Raw genomic sequence first — 21,652 nt, 5'->3', positions numbered from 1 at the left:
CCTTTAGGGCCCCCAGGAGTGAAACCCACCCTTCACCAGGGCTCCTGTGTCTATGGAGGAGTGGGCTTTCAGCTGTGATGCAGCCAGCTTCTCTCCTCTTTCCTGGCCTGTCTATGGGAGAGTCAGCTTTATTTATTTTTTTCCTGCAATGAATTTTCCAATGAAAATGTTTGTCTACAAATTCACGCTGTTGCCTTTTAGTTTCCATAATCACTAAAACAAAACCCACGTCGGTGAGATGACGAGCCCCACCTTTGTACAAAGGCACTCCGGAGTCTCTGGGGACTGACCAGGGCCTGTGTCCTCGAAAGGACGTGTCCCTGGGTGGAGACAGCTGCAGGGTGAACAAAAGACTGCTGAAAGTAAGCCCAGTTCCATGAACACACTGAGGAGTCTAGGTGTGGGAGGACGGGACAGCCTGCAAGATGCATTCAGCCCTGCCACTGGCTTCCCGGGGGAAGTGTGCATATCAGAGGCCACAGAAGAGGAAGAGGCTTCAGGTGAAAGAAGCCCAAGCCCCATGCCACGCCTACCTGTCTCAGCATCGCCTTAAAAGCCATTGACCGCAGCCGCATGGTGAGGATCTCGCCGGCTTTCCCAAACGCGAAGCCCTGGTGGGAAAGAGGCTCTTGTTGCCAGTCCTGACACGGGCACACACGTTCACACCGAGTTCACATCACTCTACACCATCCAACTACTCAAATAACAGCCAGGACCAGCATCCAACTCAAAACCGCACCTTCAAATGGGTGCGCTCCTACCATCATCAGTACCGTATGTTGGGATAAGACAGAAAACCAGAACTGTCCAGTTTGGGCTTCTAAACCATTCTGAGCAGATTTACTTTTTAAAACATTCAAGGGTAGCATCTCAGTGACAAAGATACCATATTTAACTACAACTGCGAGTTGAAAATGGAAGGCGCACAGCTGTGTGTGGGGGTGCACGCGAGCTGCTGCGTGTGCAGCGGGAGGCCGCGTGGTGAAGTTGCACGCTCTGGTTTGCTGCCACTGCCTGCTCGCGACTGGGAAGCAGCGAGGTGCTCTTCCTCCCTTCCTGCCATTCCCCTTTCTAAAGGCTTTCTGGGGTCTGTTGGGGAGAGAAGCGGAGAAGCACTGCTCACTCTCCTCCCGCTGCACGGGGATGGGTATCAGCCACTGGTCCCACACCCCTAAAACACCACTCCCTGATCTGACCAGTCCAGGGCCAGACTGATCCCCTAGCTGCTCTGAGCAGAGCTGACTTCTCAGGGGAAGGCTTGGCTTCCTGTACGCTGGCTTGGCCGTGATAGACATGCAGCTGGCGCGACCAGGAAATGGTATTTTGCTGACTTAATAAGAGGACTGCAGGACCTCTGACGCCCATGGGTTAAACAAGGCAAAAGAAATTTGATAAAAGTCTAATTAGGTAGGAAAGAACAAGTGGAGCAAGTTTAACGAGCTGAGTTCGGCCAGGTCTGCAAATCGGAACGCACGTGTGCGCTCTCTCACTCGTTCATCAGGCAAGCAGCCGCGAGCGCTGCAGAGGCACAGCAAGCCAGGGTGCCGCTGCGCTGCACTTCGAGTCTAAGTGGGCAGCTGTCCTCCAGGGTGCCCTCCCCATCCTCCTGCTGCAGGTGGTCCTGTGCCCTGGGACAGCCGAGGGCTCCCAGCCGTCCTGGGGCAGAGTCTGGCCTGTGCCGGAGCCTCAGGCCCTCTGTCTCTGCAGCCCAGTCTTTGAAAGCTCCCTTCGGTCCTGCTTTCCCTAACCGAACTGCAGGCTGCCGAGAAGGGCAGGTCACTGGTGCTTACCTGAAGGAAAAAAGTGAAGAAAGAAATGATCCCCAGGCCCAGGAAGAGCAGAGAGAACATGTTGCACTTGTGCTGCTTCACCGCGTTGTCCCCTGGACCAAAAATCTGTGGAAGAACATTCACAAAGCCCACCTGGGTTTCTCTGCCCTTCCCTGCGGATTCCTCTCCTAACAGTGGCTTGAGAGTCACATTTTTCACACGAGGCTTTGAATATGTGAGGCTTTAAAATTGTGGTAAAATATACACAACTAAAATGGCCGTGTACCCATTGTAAGTGTGTAGTCCAGGGGCAGGAACCCCTCCTGCTGTCACCGCCTCTCCAGCCTTCTCTCTCCCCTCACCCTGGTCCCCTGTGACCTCAGTGCTGCTTCCTGGTGCTGAGAGCAGGGGATCACGGACCTCAGCGTGGTGCTGTCCTTCCTCCTCTGCCCTCTCCTCCACTGGACCCCTACCAAGTATCGCTGCGCACAGCGCCCCTTCTCCTGCTCCCACATCGTCCCGCGCTGCCTTGGAAGCACGCGTTATCCCTTGATGCTCAGAGATCTGTTCCCGGCCTGTGCACTGACAGCCTCGGCAGGGGGCTGTGGCGGGCACAATGTGACTTACTCTGCGCGCTGCTTTATCTCCAGTACTTACTGCAGCACCCGCCATATTGGCCGTTGCCCAAACGTACACACAGCCACACAGCTGTTGGACTGTAAGACAGTCAGGATGACTTTCTTTTAAATTTAGTAAGATTTGGAGGGCGCTTTCTAAATTTTCAAACTTTTTGTCTTACGATCTTCATTGTAGATCAGTATCTAATCTCACAAGAATAACAGACTCTTAAGATGATGGAGGATAATTCATTCTTAACCAGAAAGTGTGTCCAGTGAGGTTAGAGGTTAGCTAAGGTGGCTATACATCAAAAATTCTCCCTTTGGCCGAGACAGATAATTTGGCTATCTTCCTGTAAACATCTCCCAATGAATTTAATGACTGGATAGTGTGAGTTTCCCTTTTTGTTGTCGAGTGCCCCAGGTCTTGGGAAGACTGCTAAAACAGGTGTAGGAGCTGTCACTTGAGAACTTACCATGAGTGAGACATTCTTACATGCTCTCCATGTAGTTATCTCTATCTCCTCTTAATACTTCGCATCCTAGCTGCCACATTCATCTTGTAGAGGAGGAAACTGAGGTGCAGAGAGGGAATGCACCTGGCCTGTTTGCCGCACCCTCAGTGGTAGGCCAGGCTGTGCTCAGAGTCGGCTCGCTGCATGCTCTGCCTGGAGCCCTCATGCTGCCCCCACCTCCCACCTCCCTGGGGGCATGGTCAGCAGCTTTCCCCAGATGAGGGCCATGGTCTCATCCAGTTTGGCCCAAGGAAAGAGAGCCACTTAGCCTGTATCCTCCCTGACTTTGTGTTGTGTACCTGCACTGACACCGGAACTCGAACAGCTCAGAGGCTACTACTTCCTTTCCCTTACACCTTACCTCCAAAGGGAGCTAAGGATTTTGGTTTAGTTTAATTTAAGCTGCTTAACCCCAGAGGGAGCAAGCTGGGCAGGGTCTGATTTAAATGAACCCGTTACATAGCATTTTCAAACTCACTGCGATCATTTCAGAAAATATGATGGAAAATGCTGGCTGCAGTGCTCCGTTGGCAATGGCGCAGACTGTCCCCACCACAAAGTAGGGCCATTCGGTCTTACTGAGTTTCAAGACCTTCAGAAAAGACACTGGCGGCACATTTGCATCCTAAAACACAGAAAAATCGGAACCAGGTAGTGACCGTATGACAATTACCGGAGTTTGCCGACACAAACAAGGCTTGACCGTTGTCTGCCAGAATGAGGAGCAGACTCCCGGAGAGCGGGATGGCACATCACACAATTTGGCGATGTCCACTGAGGACTCAGCACAGGCCTGCATGGGCTCTGCACCTGGAGGCCGCCTTTGGCTTCCATTCCAGCCTCAGCAGATTGAGAGGTGGCCAGGTCTGGGCACAAGCCATCCGGAGTCCAGTCCTAACCCTGGAGGTCACGGCTCAGACTGGTGGACAGTTGTGGCGGGGCTGTGGAAGCACTGTCCTTTCTTTGTCATAGTGGAAAGATACAGCCCTGCCTCTCTCTCAGGGATGACACCAGGGTCCAAGGAGACAATGCATGTGACAGATGTGTGACGCCCTCACAAATATAGGACATCACCACCACCCAAAGAACATGCACTTGGCCTCCTTGCCCCAGAATCCTGCCAGTGCTGCCTTTTTGAAAAACCACATTCTTCCCTGAGCAGACCTCTCATATGACAGTTTTGTTTTGTGATTTTGTTGTATTGTCTGCATAGCTCCTTTTCAAGTGTGTATTTTTTCAAGTGTGTATTTTTTAAAGGAAGACCATGTCTTTATATTCTCAGAAATGAACCCAATTCCTGGCACATATCAGACTCTGGACAAATGCTGAACTAAGTGTCTGGTCAAGCATGAAAGACATGGGTCTCATGAAGAAGCATATTCTGGTTACAGAGGCAGCTTAGCATCACACTGGAGACAAAGGTGCATCTAGAGCCCATAGGCATGAGGCAGTTTAGGTTATATCTGTGTCTATGAAACAGAGAACATGGAAGCAGGTTTTACTCAGCCTTCCTCTTTCACATTAACCACATGATTCGTACTGGAGGAGTTTTCCTTCCTAGCTAACATTATCTGAAGTCCTGGCCTGTGGAACGGTACATGGGCCTCTTCCCCAGAGCACTGGTCTTCAGTGCATTGACAGGTATTCCCAGTCCCTCTGCTCAGACTTCACTTCTCCCTCTCCTCTGGCACTATTCATCCCCCAGATGGTATTAGGACAGTCTTGTTGATGGTGGCATATGTGGCCTCCTCTCTGCTCTGTGCGTTTCTTCAAGAGACGTGCTCCTCCAAAAATACTGGATTGTAAAATTTAGCAAAATAACTCTCAAAATAGATGCAGAAATGAACAGTGGATAATTCCATAGCCCAAATGGGGGTATATTGCTTCTCCTACTTATGATAAACTAAGTTCCATAATAATACACCTATTCTTCTTTCTGTAAATACACCAAAAATAAGACCTCTAAGAAACCCCTGGCAATTCCTGCAGCAAATAACAGCAGGCAGGCAAAGGGATGCAGCAAACTCTCAGTAAGATTAGATTCTTCCGGCCAACACAAGGGTAAATTAACTCAGCTTTTATCAACAAATAGCATCAAGGTATAATAAAACCATATCTGGAGATGAGAAACTGTCCTTTCTTAGGATGGATTCCTTTCTTATAAAATTATTTCACTTCAGTTAACACCCTCGGATAAAGAATGTTACAGAATATACAATTTCACTTTGTTTTCTGGCCATTTCTCCTTCTTTTCTTAGAGGATTCCCACCAAATTCATAGTGTCAATGTACATAGCAAAAAAGATGCAATATTGCGCACTCCCAGAAGCTAGCTATAGCCATCAGCAGAAGTTATGGTAAACAGCTCCTCAGTGAAAATCCGAGGTGGGACTCCTGGAAAGTCTCCGCTCTTCCTGGAGTTCGGAACACAGACAGGAAGGGGAGAGCTGCAGATGCAGCCTTGCATCGCGATGTGACCTTGTGGCTGGAAGATGTGCCAGACGGTGAGGCCAGTCGGGAAGGAGCTGGCGTCCCTGCTAACTGTGCAGCTGCCACTTCAGACCTGAGCTTCTCAGCACTCATGTTTTTCATACGAAGGAAAAATAAAAACTCTCAGTTTGCTTAAGCCAATGTTACTCTGGGTTTCCTACTGTAGGCAACCCAATGTCATGTGTCTTTACAGTATATCAACATCAGGATAACACACTTTGGACCAGCCTACAGACCTCAAAGGCAAAGGAAACGTTTAATTTTAGTATTAAGCACCTTAGCATAAGGAGTGCTTTCTTTTTTATCTATTTGGAACCTTAGAAAGCCATTTTAGTTGGAATTTATTTTAATTTACTGTCAAATGCATTTAGGATTTGAAATTTTCTTTTGTGTGTATGGGGGCGTGGGGTGTGTGTGTACGCCTGTGCGCACTTGTGTTGGGGATGGAATGCAGGACTTTACACAGATGAGGCAAATATTTTGCCACTGAGCTAAATCCCCAGCCCAAAACTTCCTTTTTTCCGTAAGAATATGAAGAATCATAGTAGGGATCACCTGTGCCTGAAAGTTACATGCAAGGCCAAGAATTTCAACAGCAAAACTATAAAATAAAGACATAATTTAAGTGGAAAAAGAACTTACAAGTTCAATGTTTTCTGCACTGAGGCTATTATGATACATTTGTGAGTTTTTATGGCTTTTATTTGTAGAATTCCTAAATATTCGAGATTTCCAGCCATTTGGGGCCATACCACAAGCATCCTTTTCTTCATTTAGTTCAGGTTCAAATTCTGACTGGATCTGGTTTCCTGATGTCTGAAAGAAAAATGAAATGTTAAATTGTGTGGACATGTGCCAGCATGGATGTGTCCTCCAAGTTTAGAATCATAAAGCAATTTTGAATATTACATGTGTCAGATTTTTGGATTCCATAACAGCTGTAGATCAAGATTAGCTGGAAAACTATAAAGCCCACCAATGCACAGAAGTAAAAAAAAAGAAAGTTTGAAAATGACAGAAAGGTTCATCCAACTTGAACAATATGAGAACTCAAGTATGTGAGCATTTTCTAAAATGTAAAGACAAAATTTTCATCACCCAGCAGGCACAAGGGAATTTGCTCAGTGTGTATGAATCAGAGAACAAGTCACGAGCACCATGAAAGGGAAGAAGAAACAGAAACATTACCGGGGTTCATTTAACAGCTACAAATAAGGACAGCGGAGGCAAAGGCTTGGTCGGTCCCCACAGGCGATGGTGAGGACTGCTCTGCTCACCCTCTGTGCACTCTTCCCTGACTCACACCTCTCCCCAAGCGACCCCACATGCAGGCTCAGTCCTGTCGCAGAATCTCCTCACTCCACTCCTCGTACTCAGGTTCTGCTGCAAGCTCGTCCCTGTTGCTGCTGCCTTATACACCGTAGTCGTTTGTCTATGCTCATCTCCACGTGCTGCCTCATCGCCTTTACAGTAGAACTTTCAGCGTCTAGCAAAATACTGCCCATGTGCTTACGTATTGCCTTGAGCCACATGCAGTATGCTGTGCTTGGTGGACTTCCTTACTTGCTCATTACTGAAGTGATTTTATGCTATCTCCTAACACAGGCTAAAGGCCTGGATAAGTAACTGATCCTCGGGATTTTTACTTCCATCCACCCTCACACTGCTACCAGGCTCATTTTCCTAAAGGGTAGCTCAGAAACTGCTCATACTTTCCAACCTCCTGCTCAAGCTGCAAAAATCTAGCTTATGGCAAGGCAAAGTGGACCACCTCTCATGAATGCCTCCCCTTATCTTTCTTCCTTCTATAATCTCACCCATGCTGTCATGGGTGCCCCTCAGTGGACAGTTCTTCAATAAGCCATTCAGATCTTGGCTTTCTTCCAGGGCCAAATGAACGTTGCCTATTCCTCAATACTCTCTGTGCCTTACCTAAGGTTCTCATTTAGTTGGTGTTGGGTGCTTTAGCAGAGAGATGATTAAGCTCCGAATTTAAAATGGCTGCTTTTCACCAGGAGGTAAAAAACACACATTTACAACCAATATCCCTCATTTCTTACACTTGAATATACTTTAACTGCCCAAAGTTTCAACTGTAAAATAGAAACTATCAATGCTGAAAGGAAACATGGGTGGAATATCTTTTCTAATAACAACTGCACATGCTGAAAACAATTGATAATCTAACTTTATAAAATTTTAAAACTCTTTTTATGGCAACCAATCAACCAACAAAGTGAAATTGAAAAGAACAAAACAAAACAGAAAATATTTTCAACACATGCAACAGAAATGTGTTTTCTTTTTATACAAAGAGTTTGAATAAATCAATAAGACTATTATGAGGAGGGGCTGGGGGTTTAGCTCAGCGGCACAACGCCTGCCTGGCAAGCTCAAGGTCATGAGTTCAATTCCTGGTACTGGTAAACAACAACAACAACAACAACAACAACAAAAAGAATATTATGAGGAATACAATAGAAAAATGGCCTAATACAGGCAAAAATACATACAGAGAGGAAAATGACAGAAATGCCACCGAACGTGTGAAAAGGCACTCATCTCATGAATAGTTAAAGGAATTTTGAGACACTGTCTAGCTCTTTTAGGCTTACAAGATGAAGAATAAATATTAAACCACAGCCAGTGGTCATTTGTGAAGTTTAAACAGTGATGACTTTACAATTAAGACATATATGTTTGAGGTTTTTTTAAATGTTCAGACTTTTAAAATAGAATATATTACCTTACGTCAGAAAACAAGATATGTTAAAAAAAAAAACAACCAAGAAGCAATAAAACAATCTACCCAAAGGAGGGGCACTGGTAGTTCTTAGAAATAAAGTGAAGCAAAGTTGAATTAAAACTAGGTCGGCCCTAGTTTTATGGGGAGGAGGAGGAGAAGGAAGGAGCATCAGTGCGAGCCCTCCTGAACTGCTGGCTCATCACGGTTCTTTCTTCCATGTCTCCAACAGAAAATTAAATGGATGCACAAAACCCAAAGCCAAAGTGAGAGCCGTGGGGACACCCAAGTGGAGACCACCTAAAACTCACTGAATCTCAGAGCTAGTGGAGCACCTGAGGTTGTCCTAATGCAAGTCCTACTCACGTAACAAGGATTCCAAGGCCCAGTTTGGTGAAATGATGTGGGGAGCAGCTGAGCTGGAGGCTGGAGAACTGCTTGGGACTAGAGCAGGTCTCCAGCCTTGGTGTTCCTCCCTGTTATCTCCGAGCACAGAGAGCTCTGAGAACGTTTCACTTTCAGTGTTCTCAGCAAAACACTGAGACTTCACAATTTCAGCCGTTCACACGCTTTACTGTGTACAAATAAAGAGGCAGACCATACTGGGTAGTTGCTGCCTCTCCATCAGGGAGGTCAGGTCCCACCAGGTCTCAGCTTTCCTTTTAGTATGGGTTTAGTTTTTTGTTAAGCTCCTGTTGCCCCCTCTCAGGATCTTGTGCCAGTCACAGAAAAATGACTTGCCCAATGCTATCATGTTTCTATCAGATCAGTCCAGCATTCAGTCTGAAACTGTGTAACTTTTCCTAGGAAAGAAAGCCCAAGGAACATGATTAGAAAGGTCAGAGCTGTCCGACAGCCTCCTGCCTTAGCCTCATGGGATTGGAAAGCCATTCTTCCAAGGACACCACAGTAGGACAGGACAGCAAGGGGGAAAGTGTGACTTTGTTTAAGGGTTAGTGTGTCATCATAGATGAAATCAGAGAGCCTTGGTAATTCTAATGATGTGAAAACTAAAGTGGATTTAAGATAACATTCAACAGATAGAAACCAAGGAAATGCTGAAGAGCTGTAGGGCATCGTGGTCACATGGAAGCAACTGGCAAAGACGCTGGTTATCCCCTCCTGCCGGAGAACAGTCTGTCAAACGCAAGCCTACACTGTAGGACTTTTTATCATTTCCGTGACACACTCATTTTGGGAAATTTAAAAATTTCAGTAACAACCATTAATCATGCATTTACTTTCATCAGTTTCTTTTTAAAAAGAAAAACTAACCACTTCATTGAGCTATAATTCACATATCGTATATTCACCCTTCTAAACATTTCAGTGGCTTCTTTGGTATACTGAGGTGCTTATTTCATTTCCTTGTTAAAATACAGACATTCTTCATTTAGCAACTTATTGCTTAGTGACTGGACTTAGACAAAGGTACACTGTTCAGACTTGCTGCTTGGACTTATAATTCACCTTTTTTTGTATGGTTTTGTGCAACTTGTTTATAGAGCCTCAATATCTTTTCTTTGTACAGTACACCAGGTTATACAGTGGTACAACTTGTGCTGATTGTGCTGGTTTTATGCTCTGTTATATACCACAGTACTGCATGTAAAAGTTATGCAATTAAAAGCAAAATCATGAAGTTGGAGTTTCCTCTGACCATTTCTTTATTCTGAATATTGTAATGTACACACTGTATATAACACCTCATTTAGTGACCAGTCCATTTGACAACCTAGTTGCAGGGACAGAACTCGGTTGTTAAACAAAAAATGTCTGTGTATTAGTATATTTGTATGATGTGAGTAATATAACTATGTATTCTAGTTGACACATTATTGTATATGTTTCTAGGATACACTGTGATCTTGCCCGCACCAATGTGTCATTATCAGATAAAGATAACTGGTATAATTGTCACCTCATTTGTCATTCATGTCAGAAACAAAGCCCTCTCTACCAACTCCTTTGAAAAATACTGTTCACTGTTGTCAACCAGCTTTCCTGCTGGGCTGCAGGCCTGCACGCATTAGCCAGCCTCTCTCTCTGCCTCCCCCATTTCTCAGCCTCTAAAACCATTATTTTATCCTCTACTCCTAGAAAATCAACTTTTTTAGTTTCCACATGCGAGAAGAAGTAGCTGGGCATGGTGGCACATGCCTGTATCCCAGCGCTCAGCCTCAGGGAGGCTGAGGCAGGAAGATCACTGTGAATTCGAGGCCAGCCTAGGTCTCACATAGTGAGGCCCTGTCTCCAAGAGAAAAAAGCAATCACGTATGAGAAGAAACAGTATTTGTCTTTCTGTGAAAGGTGCTTACTCCTTAAGCTTATAACAGCCTCTCCTGGTCGAGTTCGTATTCCAAATGTAGACACTGAAGCTCCTTGTCAGAAAACAAGGCAAATTTTTGACCTATTTTCAGGCTCACTTGTGTTCACAGCGGCAATATTTAGAGTAGAGAAATGCTGGAAGCACACAAAGCATATAACTTCAGATAGATGACTAATTTCACACTATTTATAATTATTCTTAAGTAAAAAAGATAGCATTTGAATGATATATATCTGAAATATTAAAGAAAAAACAAAAATATATACGTATATACTAATTACAGATATAGGAAAGCAAATGCATATGCTCTTACAAGTGAGAGTCACAGTTATAGAATAACATGTTCCAGGTTATTTATTCTGTAAAGTTGCTCAAGCGAGACAAAGCACAATATACTATCTTGCTTAACAAGACAAATTAGTGATTCTCAACCTAACCAAAGACAACCAAACGACAAGCTTCCCGGAGCCATAAATCTTGCTGCTGGTCTTGCTGGCTTCCTCAGTGAAGCACTTTTAGGTCTCAGGGCCTCCCTGAACACTAGAGCCCCTGGCACTGTTGTTTTCTTCCTCCTCCCGCTCAGGTCATCCCTGCCTAGGGTGGGAAGGACCCGTGAGCCTGGAGGCATCTGCAGGCAGTTCAGAGCCCGCTCCTGCGAGTCCGTTCACAGTGCTTTGGGCACTTCCCTGTATTCCCCCAGCCACTTCTTTCATAGACTCTTTCCCTGATTCTGAACTAAAGTCTCAGATGTATTCTTCACTTTTAGGGGTCTTTCTAATTCTTTTTGGTTTGCAGGCGTTTTGCGTCACCCTGTCTTGATAGTTTAAAGAATAGTATGTTGAGGGACGAACTGCAGGCAAAAGGCCTGGGCAGGAGATACCTGCATGTCGACCAGCTTGAAGTAGACCCCTTCTCTCTTCAGCAGCTCACTGTGGCTTCCTTGCTCCACAATGACGCCGTCCTCAAGGCCAGCGATGATGTCAGCGTTGCGGATTGTGGACAGTCGGTGAGCTATCACAATGGTGGTCCGGCCTTTTCGGGCCTAAGGGGGAGAAGGACATGCTGCAGCATTTAGGCTGTGGGGCCAGCACAGTCAGTGAGCACACATATCTGAAGCCTTGCAGGCTGTTCGTGCTGCAAAGAGAAGAGCTTACACTCCATGTCTCTGTGACTAGGGCACCAACATCACTCTCCTACCAAAGGCTAAAAGAAATAACGCAGCATTTCTGTTTTAGTCCTGATATTAAAATAAATCCAGAGGCATCAACTGTGTTTAAGTAAATGTAAAAGAGCAAAACAGTGACAAAGGAAGCGGCTAGAACATAGCTCACTCGGACAGTATTTGAACTAGTCTTTGATTTTTAGCGTGTCAGACCTGTCAACAGATCAATAAAGAGGAGTTGGAGTCAGACTTGGGAATGAATACTGTGTGAGAAGGACAGAGAATACAAGTTTAAAAGCTAGCAACTGTCACCCTTTCCAAGAAAGAGTGTTTTGACACAAACAGATTCTTTTCAGAGCTCTCAGACATCCCAATAATGATAAGACAGAGGCACACAAATATCCTAGATTCAAGGTCAACAACTATAAAGAAATTTGTCCCTCTAGAATGGTAACAGTGAGTATGAGTATTCAGGTAGGCATGAAACTTTTGTGATTATTTGCTTCCTTTAAAAAAGTCAAAATAGCAAATCTACTGTTTTTAAGAAATTGTATGGAACAACATTTATTTTGATGTATGGTTGCTAGCAACTGAATCAAAAGCTGATATGTCGTTACTGTTACTTTTAAAACACGTCTGTATTTTCTCAATGAGCTGGACTGTCATATCCAACTCTGTAAATATTTAGTCTCTATTCGTGCAAAGCACCGGGATAAGTGTCTCAGATATACAAACATGAACCATTTATAAATTCTGGGAGACAGAGGGGCGGCCACCACGTACAGCCAGGCAGGTGCAGGAGGCACCCTGCACTGTTCAGCTGCCTGGTCTTGAGTGAGAGCCGTAGGAGGCAGAAGCAATGGGCTGTCCACTCACAGATTACTGAGAAAAAAGTTATGTTTTAAGCCACTATGTTTGGCTTAAAGCAGCAGAAAGGGGAGCACTGGGTGCTGCTGTAACGAGACACCTAGGATGCGTGCTATTGGGCTACACTGAGCAGGAGGTAGCGGCGGGGGAGGAGGTGATGTTTCCAGGGGACTCTGAGGAAGAGAAGGGAAATTGCCATGAGAGGCTGAGAGAGGAGGCTGGAGTACAGAACCTTGGAAAAAATCAACGACAGCGTTTCCTGTCGTAACTCAGAAGAAATATATTTCATTTAATGAACTTGTACATTTAAAGTAGAGACATAAGTGATCACCAACTGAGTGTGGCACAGTCCTACAGAACACAAAGAAATTGATGGAGCTGAGGGACTTGTGCAAATATTGAAGAAAACTTTAAGGCAATCGTGTCTTGCAAAGGTCATATCACAAAACAGCATGTCCAATGATTGCATTTCTTTAGCACAGCAAGCACTAATGTATTGAATATCTGTGTCCTGGAAGGGTTGGACCTTGTGCTGTTGGGCTTAAGAGAACTTAAAAAAATTCTCCTGTTCTACCTGCGTTTACCTTAAAAAGTCTTTGCTGATACATGAATGTGTACATATTTTAAGTTAATATTAATCACTCAATTCATATATGCACTAATTACTTCTGTAAATTTCTTGCTTTAAGTCTCATGTGTATTTATCTAGAACATATAAAGAATTAAAAAACATCAGCACTACTGCCCAATTTCAAAGACCCAATCCAAAAATGGGCAGCTGAGATGAATACACACTTCTCAGATAAAGAAATACAAATGGGAAATAAATACATGAGAAAATGTTCAACATCATTAGTCATTCGAGAAATGCAAATTAAAACAACACTGAGATTTCATCTCACCCCAGTAAGAGTGGATATCATTAAGAAATCAACCAATAACAAATGCTGGCGAGGCTGTGGAGAAATAGAAACTCTTCTCCACTGCTGGTGGGAATGAAGACTGGTGAAACCACTGTGGAAATCAGTGTGGAGATTCCTCAGCAAACTAGGTCTAGAGGTCCCACTCAACCCAGCTATTCCCCTTCTGGGTATTTTCCCAGAAGATCTGAAAACATCATATCACAGCAATATATGAGCACCCATGTTCATAGCAGCACAATTTGTAATAGCTAAATTGTGGAAGCAACACAAATGTTCATCCACTGAGAAATGGATAAAAAAATTGTGGCACTTTTATATAATGGAATATTACTCAGCTATAAAGAAAGATAAACTCGAGGCTTTTATAGGTAAATGGTCACAACTAGAAACCATACTCATAAGTGAAATAAATCAGACCTGCATTGTTGGGGACCACTACAAAGTGGCCCTGAGCAGGATTTAGTATTAACCAATTGGCTTTCCATGTTTACTTGTGAGTTGTCTGAAGCTTAGGCACCTAACAAGGTAAGGCTACAGCTGAGGACGTTTGGCTGCAACCCCAATTAACTACGAGGAGACTGCAGCTGCAGGCCCCACACTCCTGCAATAAATACCAACCTAAAGATAAGGTAGTTCTCCTGATTGACATAATTTACTACTTGGGAAAATTCTCCCAAGGTCCTGCAAGATTCCCACATTTTCTTGAGTATCCTCTCCCTTTGTTTGAAAACCTAATAAATACAGGCCGCCAGAGAAGTCTTTGGCTAACTCAGAGAATAGTGAGACTGTAAGGGAGTTAGTCCCTCCCGGTGCCCTAAAATCATTACATTGTCTCCATTTAAGCCTTTGACGTCCCCTCGCTTGGGAGATTGCAGGCCCGATCAGCCTGTGATAACTTAGGGTTATTTAACCCTGGTTTAGATATTTTGGCACCCAACATGGCTTGACCCTACCAAGGTTTAATACTTGGATTGCAAATTTTTTTTTTTTCTTTTTTTTAAAATCCCTGCAAGTAAGTCTACCTACAGTGGAAAGTTTGGGAGACAGAGAAGGCCTTCACAGGACGAATTCTTCACCAGGGACGCCAGGGAAGAGAGGGAAGAAAAACATTTCACAGGAATAGGGCTGAGTCTTCCCGCTGTGAAAAGCATTTTATCTGCGAGTAAAAATGGGCCAAATTACGAGTCGAGGAGCAAGTCTCCGTACAGCTGCTCCAAGGTTTGCTTAGAAAAAGTCGATTCCCCTGGGACATTTTCAGCTTGGAACCGAGTTTGTTCAGTTTAGGTCCATTACAGAGCAAACTGCCAATACTCTCTGAAACGGACGATGCCAATAAACAAAAGAGCTCCCAGCAGAGGCTTCCGCAGTCAAAGGGGGACCACCTCAGCAGGAGCAGGAGCTTTTCAAGAGAACATCCTGTGTGGCTCTGTCTAGAAACTTACAGGTTTTAAAGGGACAAAGAGCCACAAAAGGGGAAATAACTGACACCCCTGCTTGCTTCCCAGCTGGAACTCAGCGAAATGCTAATAACGAGCTTTTTGTTTATGCCTGTTGAATTGCGAAGTGCAGGATTACATCTCCCTGCAGCTCGCAGAGCTTCTTTTTACCATAGATGACACCTGTTTGGGTCAATTTGTGCGGGAAAAGATTTGCTACTAAAGTGGAAATTAATATTGACTAGTGATTCTGACTTTAAATTTAGACAAACAAATTCTAATACTAAAATTAAACACATAGATTCAAATCCTAAAATTAGACCAGTGATGATTAACATGGGGTATGAAGAAGACAGAGGGCTAGGAAAAACTTACAAGGAATCAAAGAGCCTACGCAAACTACACCTAAGAATGGTGGACATCAGGTTTTTTAACAAGGGCTATTGATACCCCTCCCTGCAAAACAGCTCTGCCTTTACAATAGAAAACCAAAGAGCCTGTTTGGGTGTTATCAGTGGCCACTTATCAGGGAGAAACTAATCAAAATTACACGAATTAGTTGAGGAACAATTTAAGCTAGGACATTTAGAAAACTCAGTCATTCCTTGGAATACTCCTGTCTTTGTTATTCCAAAGAAATCAGGCAAAGAGATGGGGCTGGGGATGTAGCTCAGTGGCATAAGCGCCTGCCTGGCAAGCGCAAGGTCTTGAGTTCAATCCCTGGTACCGCAAAAAAAAAACAAAACAAAACTTAAGAGATGTAAATGCTTGATTACTTCCTGTGGGGGTGCTATAACCAGGACTGCTAACCAACTGCCCTTCCCAATGACTGGTTTAAATCTTTGTAATTTCTTTAGATGTATCTTTGCTGTGTAAAATCTTACAGAAGGATTCCACAAGCGCTATAAAAAAAGGGGCGGGTGAGTCTACATACATGATAATATTAACTTGAATTATAGTAAGTCTTACAGACAGAGATCACAGGAACATTTGGAAGAAATAGAAGGTCTGAGTACATGACACAGCATGGCGATGTCTAAGCTGGAAGCTGCAGGAAATACATGAAAGTTGCTGGTATTAAGACAGAATAAAATACTACAAATATACTAATTATGGGTAAAAGGTTTTTATTTTTTCCAAATTCCTTTTATAAGAGATCTCTGCTAATTGACCTATCAAAAAAAAAAAAGGGAAATGAAGTTCTGACTAGTCTTTTTATAATTACAAACTTAAAAAATTGTAAAAAATTATTACAATTCAATGTGGCCAAAAATATATTTGAGTGTACTCTGAATTAATAAGTAAATTGTCATGTGTATGTGCTTTTGTTTGTTTGTCTCTCTGTTGAATCTGTAACAGCTGTTTTATTTGAGCTCAACAAATTTTCCTTCTTTTATATTTTTTGATTTTTGAAGCAATTGTCTGTAATCTAATTTGGCTCATAGATAAACATTATCTAAATTAAAGATTTGCTTCTACCAAGTTGCCAGCTGGTCAAAATTATATTAAAATTGGTCTTATAAATGTCACAATATATTATAACTTCAGAGTCTCTCACTGTTCAAAACTAATGCGTCAAGTATTATGATTGGATGTTTATAAAAAAGGAGGGGTTAACATAATTAAATAAAAATTCCTTAGGGTAGAGAGAGATTGTTAGACAGGACTCCAATTGATGAATACAAAAGCAGCTGCCTGGAATAACATTAACCAGTTTTTATTCATTAATAAGGAGTCCCAATAATCTCCATAGCGTTATGGGAGACACCTCAATAAATATTGTTCAAAATATATTATCATGATATGTTTACATTGGTCATTGTCAGAAAGGTGCGTAAGCTTCAGACAACTCACAAGTAAACATGGAAAGCCAGTTGGTTAATATTAAATCCTGCTCAGAGCCACTTTGTAGTGGTCCCCAACACAGTATGTGTAAGCAACATATTGTCTCACTAGTGTAAGAACCTGAAAGGGTGAATAAAAACTAGGAGGTATGATAGACATTGTGAAACAAAAGGAAAATGCTCAAAAGTGAAGGGCAACTGGGGTGTGGGAAAAGAGAAGGGAAAGAAGGGGAATTTATGTAGGTATGCCTATACAGGATAGCTAACATAGTTGTACTACTGTCTTCTATTGCTTTACTGAAAGGAACAGTTAATGATTACTTGTTTGATCAATAATGTATGTCTCTATTTATTTTCCTGAGAAAACACTTTGAAGATACCAATACGTAATACAGCAGCCATTGTTAATTTCCTACCACTTTGTCTGTAACTCTGTATTGTTTGTATTGTTCTTCTGCTGTTTTGTAAATGGATGTCTGTTTGTTAATATGTTTTCCTTCTTTTATTTTTAAAATAAATTTTAAAAAGTCTCATGTGTATTACATTTTGACTCCTTAACATAGTATTATGACAATGTACATGAAACCAATATAAGTGAATGTGAAACTTTGAGGGGAGTAATTATTGTCTCAATAATCATTAAATGATATAAAATGAACCAAAACATTGTCTGCTGAATGAGGAAGTATGGATTAACTATACTATAAAACACAGAAGGGAGTAGTGTTAGAGTCAGATATAAAGTTTTCTGGGAAAAAAGGTCAGTAATCTTGTCTGTAAAATTACAAGAAGTAATTTTAAATTCTTTTAAGAAGTTTGCACATGTATCACTAAACATTTTAAAATTATACATTTTGTGTTGGAACGTGCCCACAGGGTGTCACCTCACTGGGGTTCACACGGTGCTGTTACTACGGCTGGCATCAGCAGTGAGCCCAAGTCTGCACCTGGGGAGGTTCTTCCTAAGGAGCTTCAGTTTCATAAAGATGCTTGTGAGAGATAAAAATATCTGAGCTCAGTATATGCTGCTTAAATGATCCCCTTAAAATGCATTGCTTATTTCAAACATGCAACGTGAACTTGATTTCCAGAAAAGCATCCAGTCTCCTTCCTGGGTAAAGATTGCATTTCTGTCTGTGAGCATTCTGAACTATTTTAGCTGGATCACTGTTGAGGTAACCAGATTTTTCTTTGTGTGTTTGTATGCATTTTGCATAAATAAAATATTTATTTCCTACTGATTTAGTGAAATTAATGTAGCCATAAAGAAATAGATTAAATTTCTAAACGGATTATAGTAACCAAAGAAAGGAACACTATGCCATCATTAAAATGTATGTCATAGAAAAATAGTTATAACTATTTTCCTATTAAATTTTTCGTGTATTTTAGCACAATTCCTTTTGATCACAGCCTGTGTGCAAGACCTCGCTGAGCGGTTCACTGCAGGGCCTGGGTCTGGGCTCCGGCCGCGGTCGCCGCGGGCCTGGGCTGGTCACCTGCGCAGACCGTGCAGTCCAACGCAAAGGAGGAGCCAGAGCCTGGGACCTCCGTCCACCCTCCCGGCTTCGTTGTGTCCCGCTTCATCCGCCCTTCGGTTTGCGAGCATCCACAGTGATCTGCAGTACAGGCTGGGCTTGCTTCCCTCGGGCACCTGGAGCGCACTGACCTTGTCCAGGGCTGCCTGCACCTCGGCCTCGCTCTCCGTGTCCAGGGCGGACGTGGCCTCGTCCAGCAGCAGGATCCTGGGGTTGCGCACCAGGGCGCGCGCGATGGCGATTCTCTGCTTCTGCCCGCCACTCAGCTGTGCGCCTCTCTCTCCAACCAGGGTGTCAAATTTCTACCACAGAAAACAAAGCGAAAGGTGGAAGAGCTCCGGAGGTGTTTTAAATACAAAAGGGAGGGCGTCCAGAAATACAAGAAGACGACTTGGAGCTGAGTTTCAGCTATCATGGCGTATCATAAATCATACTAGAACAAACGAACACTGACATAAAAAACTGCCAACAGATACTCTGTTTACAATTCTAAGTTACCCGTGTACCAGAATATATTCCTTAGGCCTCTACTGAATAATCCAAGGGTTGGTCTAGCAGAGTTGGACAGCCTTGCATCTCAGCACTGGCTTACTCTTGGAAGCCGTGAGGCAGAGTTCTGATTTCAGGGACGATCACATGGTTAGAGCCTTTACCTGTGGCAATTTCATGATAAACTCGTAGGCATTGGCTTCTTTGACAGCTCTCCTGATCTCATCCATGGTGACGTTTCCGCGGCCATAGCGGATGTTCTCGGCAATCGTGGTAGAAAACAGCACTGGCTCTTGACTCACCACTCCAATTATTTCCCTCAGATATCTCACATTAAAGTTCCGGATATCCTGGCCATCAATGCTGATCTGAAAGAGAAATATTTTGTGGTGAATATTTAAACCATCTGATAGCTAAAGTAGTGGGAGTCTTTATTATGAAAAATCTTAGCTAGTGTTGAACTTATTTCAGAAATGGCAATTTCTTATTTCTCAAAATGGCAATTGGAAATAAACAGCAATATGCAAGCATTAAAAATTAGAAGTTAAAAGTGTAGGTTTCTGAGTTTGATTCCTGGTACCTGAAAAAATTTTTTTTTAACATTAAAAGTTAATACTGTGTTAAGATATTTATTTTCTTACACATAGTTTTATTTGGAAGAATTGTTCTCCATAAGCTCTTTTGGGTTACATATTTGTTGATTTGGTTTTTGTGGTGCTGGGGTTTATGCTGCTCTACCACTAAGCCACATTCCCAGTTATATTTTTGCTGTTCTATTATTTTTACGTATAGATTCCAAATTTAAGTAAAAATTTCCATTTGCCTGCCTAGGCTAAATATCATTTTGATCTCATTATGGTACTTTCAACATGCCTTAATCTACTTTAGTGTTCCCACTATTTGAATTTGGTTTCATTCTAAAATCCCTGTAAAAGCAGAGAATTACCACAGTGAGTGGGATTTATTTTCTCTTTGGGTAACAATTGCTTGTCTACAATGGCTGCTGTTTGCTGGCCACTTATTGCTTCCCGAATTAAGGCTGAACAAACAGTGCTCTAAAATATTTTAGTAATTGATAGTGTCATCAGGAATATATATATTTCCCTCATTGTAATTTACTAACACTGGATTTTATCATCTTAATTTGTTTTTCTAATTAGTATGGGTAAGGTGTTAAAAATGGCACCTCAAAATGGCTTATCTCTATCTCTCTAAAATAGCTTATCTCTATTTTCATTTGTATCTATTTTTAAGTGAACATGCTCATTTCTTGAAACATTTTATAGATTTGTATTTATTCACAAAGTCACATGCTATAATGAGCAGATTGCCTTCACAGATTCATATTAAACATTCATTTCAAATATTAAATGTAATTTATATGTAATAAATCTTTTGCTCCAATTTGTTACTTCTATCTCAATTTTTGAAAAACTTATATTGCAAAGGGGTTTAAGGAGAGGGTAAAATAATCAACAATATCACTGGGTATTTTTCTGTTTTTTCAGAGGTAAGAAAAGTGTTGACTATAAAGTAAATAATGAATATTCATGAGTTGTAAAATTTCTGAAGATTTTCTGCTGATGTATATATTATAAAAATAACACATATTCTAATTAATTGAAAAATAAGATATTTTTAGATTGCTTATCTTTAATGGCTAGTATTTTATTAGGTTCTTTTTCAAAATAAAGAAAATATTTACTAGAATTAAACTAGACTTTACTTTAGTTCATGAGGATGGCCTCTGTTCCTGCATCATAATGTCAGATTTTTCCAAGAATACTTAATTTTATTAAATTAAATAAATAATGTCATATATCTTAGAAAATCCTGTATTCATTCCCATGATCTCTGTTCTACCTTAACGCCTTATTTATGGTCTTTAAAATTTCTTTTTATCTCATAATCTTCTGTTTCACAATTGTTAAGGTACATTTTAATATTACATGAACTCAATGCCCTTAAATTGAGGCAGCTGAGGAAATTTTGAATATAGACTGTGGACTTGTACTGCACGAATGTCAGTTTACTGATTTTAATAGTTATTTTGTGGTTATACAAGAAAATGTCCTTAGGAAATATATTTTGAGCCAATGAGTGTGTTATTTACACTCACTCAGAGGGTGTAACAGAGTAAGTGGGTCAAAAGTAAGCAAAGAGTAAATCTAGGTGAGTAGCATAGGCATACTCCCAGCTTTCAATTTTCTGTAAGTTTGAATTTATAAGAAAATTTTTAAAAGAAAAAACATGGACCCCAAGCTGTGACTGCCCCCATGTTCCTGTCATCTAAGAGACCCTTTATCTACTCCAAAGCTTAAGAGACCCAAGTGTTTGTGCTGGGCTTTTGCTGCTCTGGGACACCGGGTTCCCAGGTGAGCAGCTATCCACACTTCTGCGTGGAGTGTGACTGGTCAGACCCAGGGCTCTGGGAGCTGGTCCTCAGGAGAGGACTGCTGTCCCCAAGCCAGTCTGGCCTATGTCTGCCCAGGTGCTGCTCAAAGGATGGGTTGCTATGTGGCAGCTCCTCTGCCAAGTTTGTGGCTGCAAAGCCACTCACCGTGCCCTGAGTGGGGTCGTAGAGCCTCTGCACCAGCTGCACAGCCGTGCTCTTCCCACAGCCGCTGCTCCCGACCAGGGCCACCGTCTGACCACTCTGCACCCGAAGGCTGAACCCCTTCAGGATCTGCAGGGATAAAGGTCACATCTCATAACAAAGCTGGAACAATTCAGTTCAGCTTGAAACAAAATGCATCAAGTAAGGGCACTGAACTCTCAAAGAAGCAAGCACCTTAAATGATAAAGAAGACTCTTATTGCAGTGCTGAGGATGGAGCCCAGGGCCTGCACACTGAACTACATTCCAGCACCTTTTAAATTTATGTTTTTGAGAAGGAGGGGAAAAACAAAAGGAAAAAACAGTGTATTATAT

The 21,652-nt window shown here is 42.5% G+C and overlaps 1 protein-coding gene across 2 annotated transcripts in view; it reads right to left on the bottom strand.

Annotated features, from left to right (window-relative positions):
• LOC102003926 (multidrug resistance protein 3) overlaps positions 1 to 21,652 on the bottom strand; it is a 62,188-nt gene that overhangs the window by 17,999 nt on the left and 22,537 nt on the right. The window contains exons 11-18 of one of the 2 annotated variants that reach the window (XM_005414906.1): positions 21,282 to 21,407; positions 18,886 to 19,089; positions 18,364 to 18,534; positions 11,343 to 11,504; positions 6,033 to 6,206; positions 3,380 to 3,526; positions 1,791 to 1,895; positions 534 to 611 (exon numbers count right to left, since the gene is read on the bottom strand). In XM_005414906.1, the coding sequence (XP_005414963.1) occupies positions 534 to 611; positions 1,791 to 1,895; positions 3,380 to 3,526; positions 6,033 to 6,206; positions 11,343 to 11,504; positions 18,364 to 18,534; positions 18,886 to 19,089; positions 21,282 to 21,407 (1,167 nt within the window). Of the gene's footprint in view, positions 1 to 533; positions 612 to 1,790; positions 1,896 to 3,379; positions 3,527 to 6,032; positions 6,207 to 11,342; positions 11,505 to 18,363; positions 18,535 to 18,885; positions 19,090 to 21,281; positions 21,408 to 21,652 lie in introns of those variants that run through there. The other variant, XM_013510114.1, reaches the window with a different exon arrangement.

This window comes from Chinchilla lanigera, unplaced genomic scaffold, assembly GCF_000276665.1.
Source record: "Chinchilla lanigera isolate Chin_1 unplaced genomic scaffold, ChiLan1.0 scaffold00206, whole genome shotgun sequence".
In the NCBI taxonomy this organism is placed as follows: Eukaryota; Metazoa; Chordata; class Mammalia; order Rodentia; family Chinchillidae; genus Chinchilla; species Chinchilla lanigera.
This window is presented reverse-complemented; position numbering and strand designations above follow the sequence as displayed.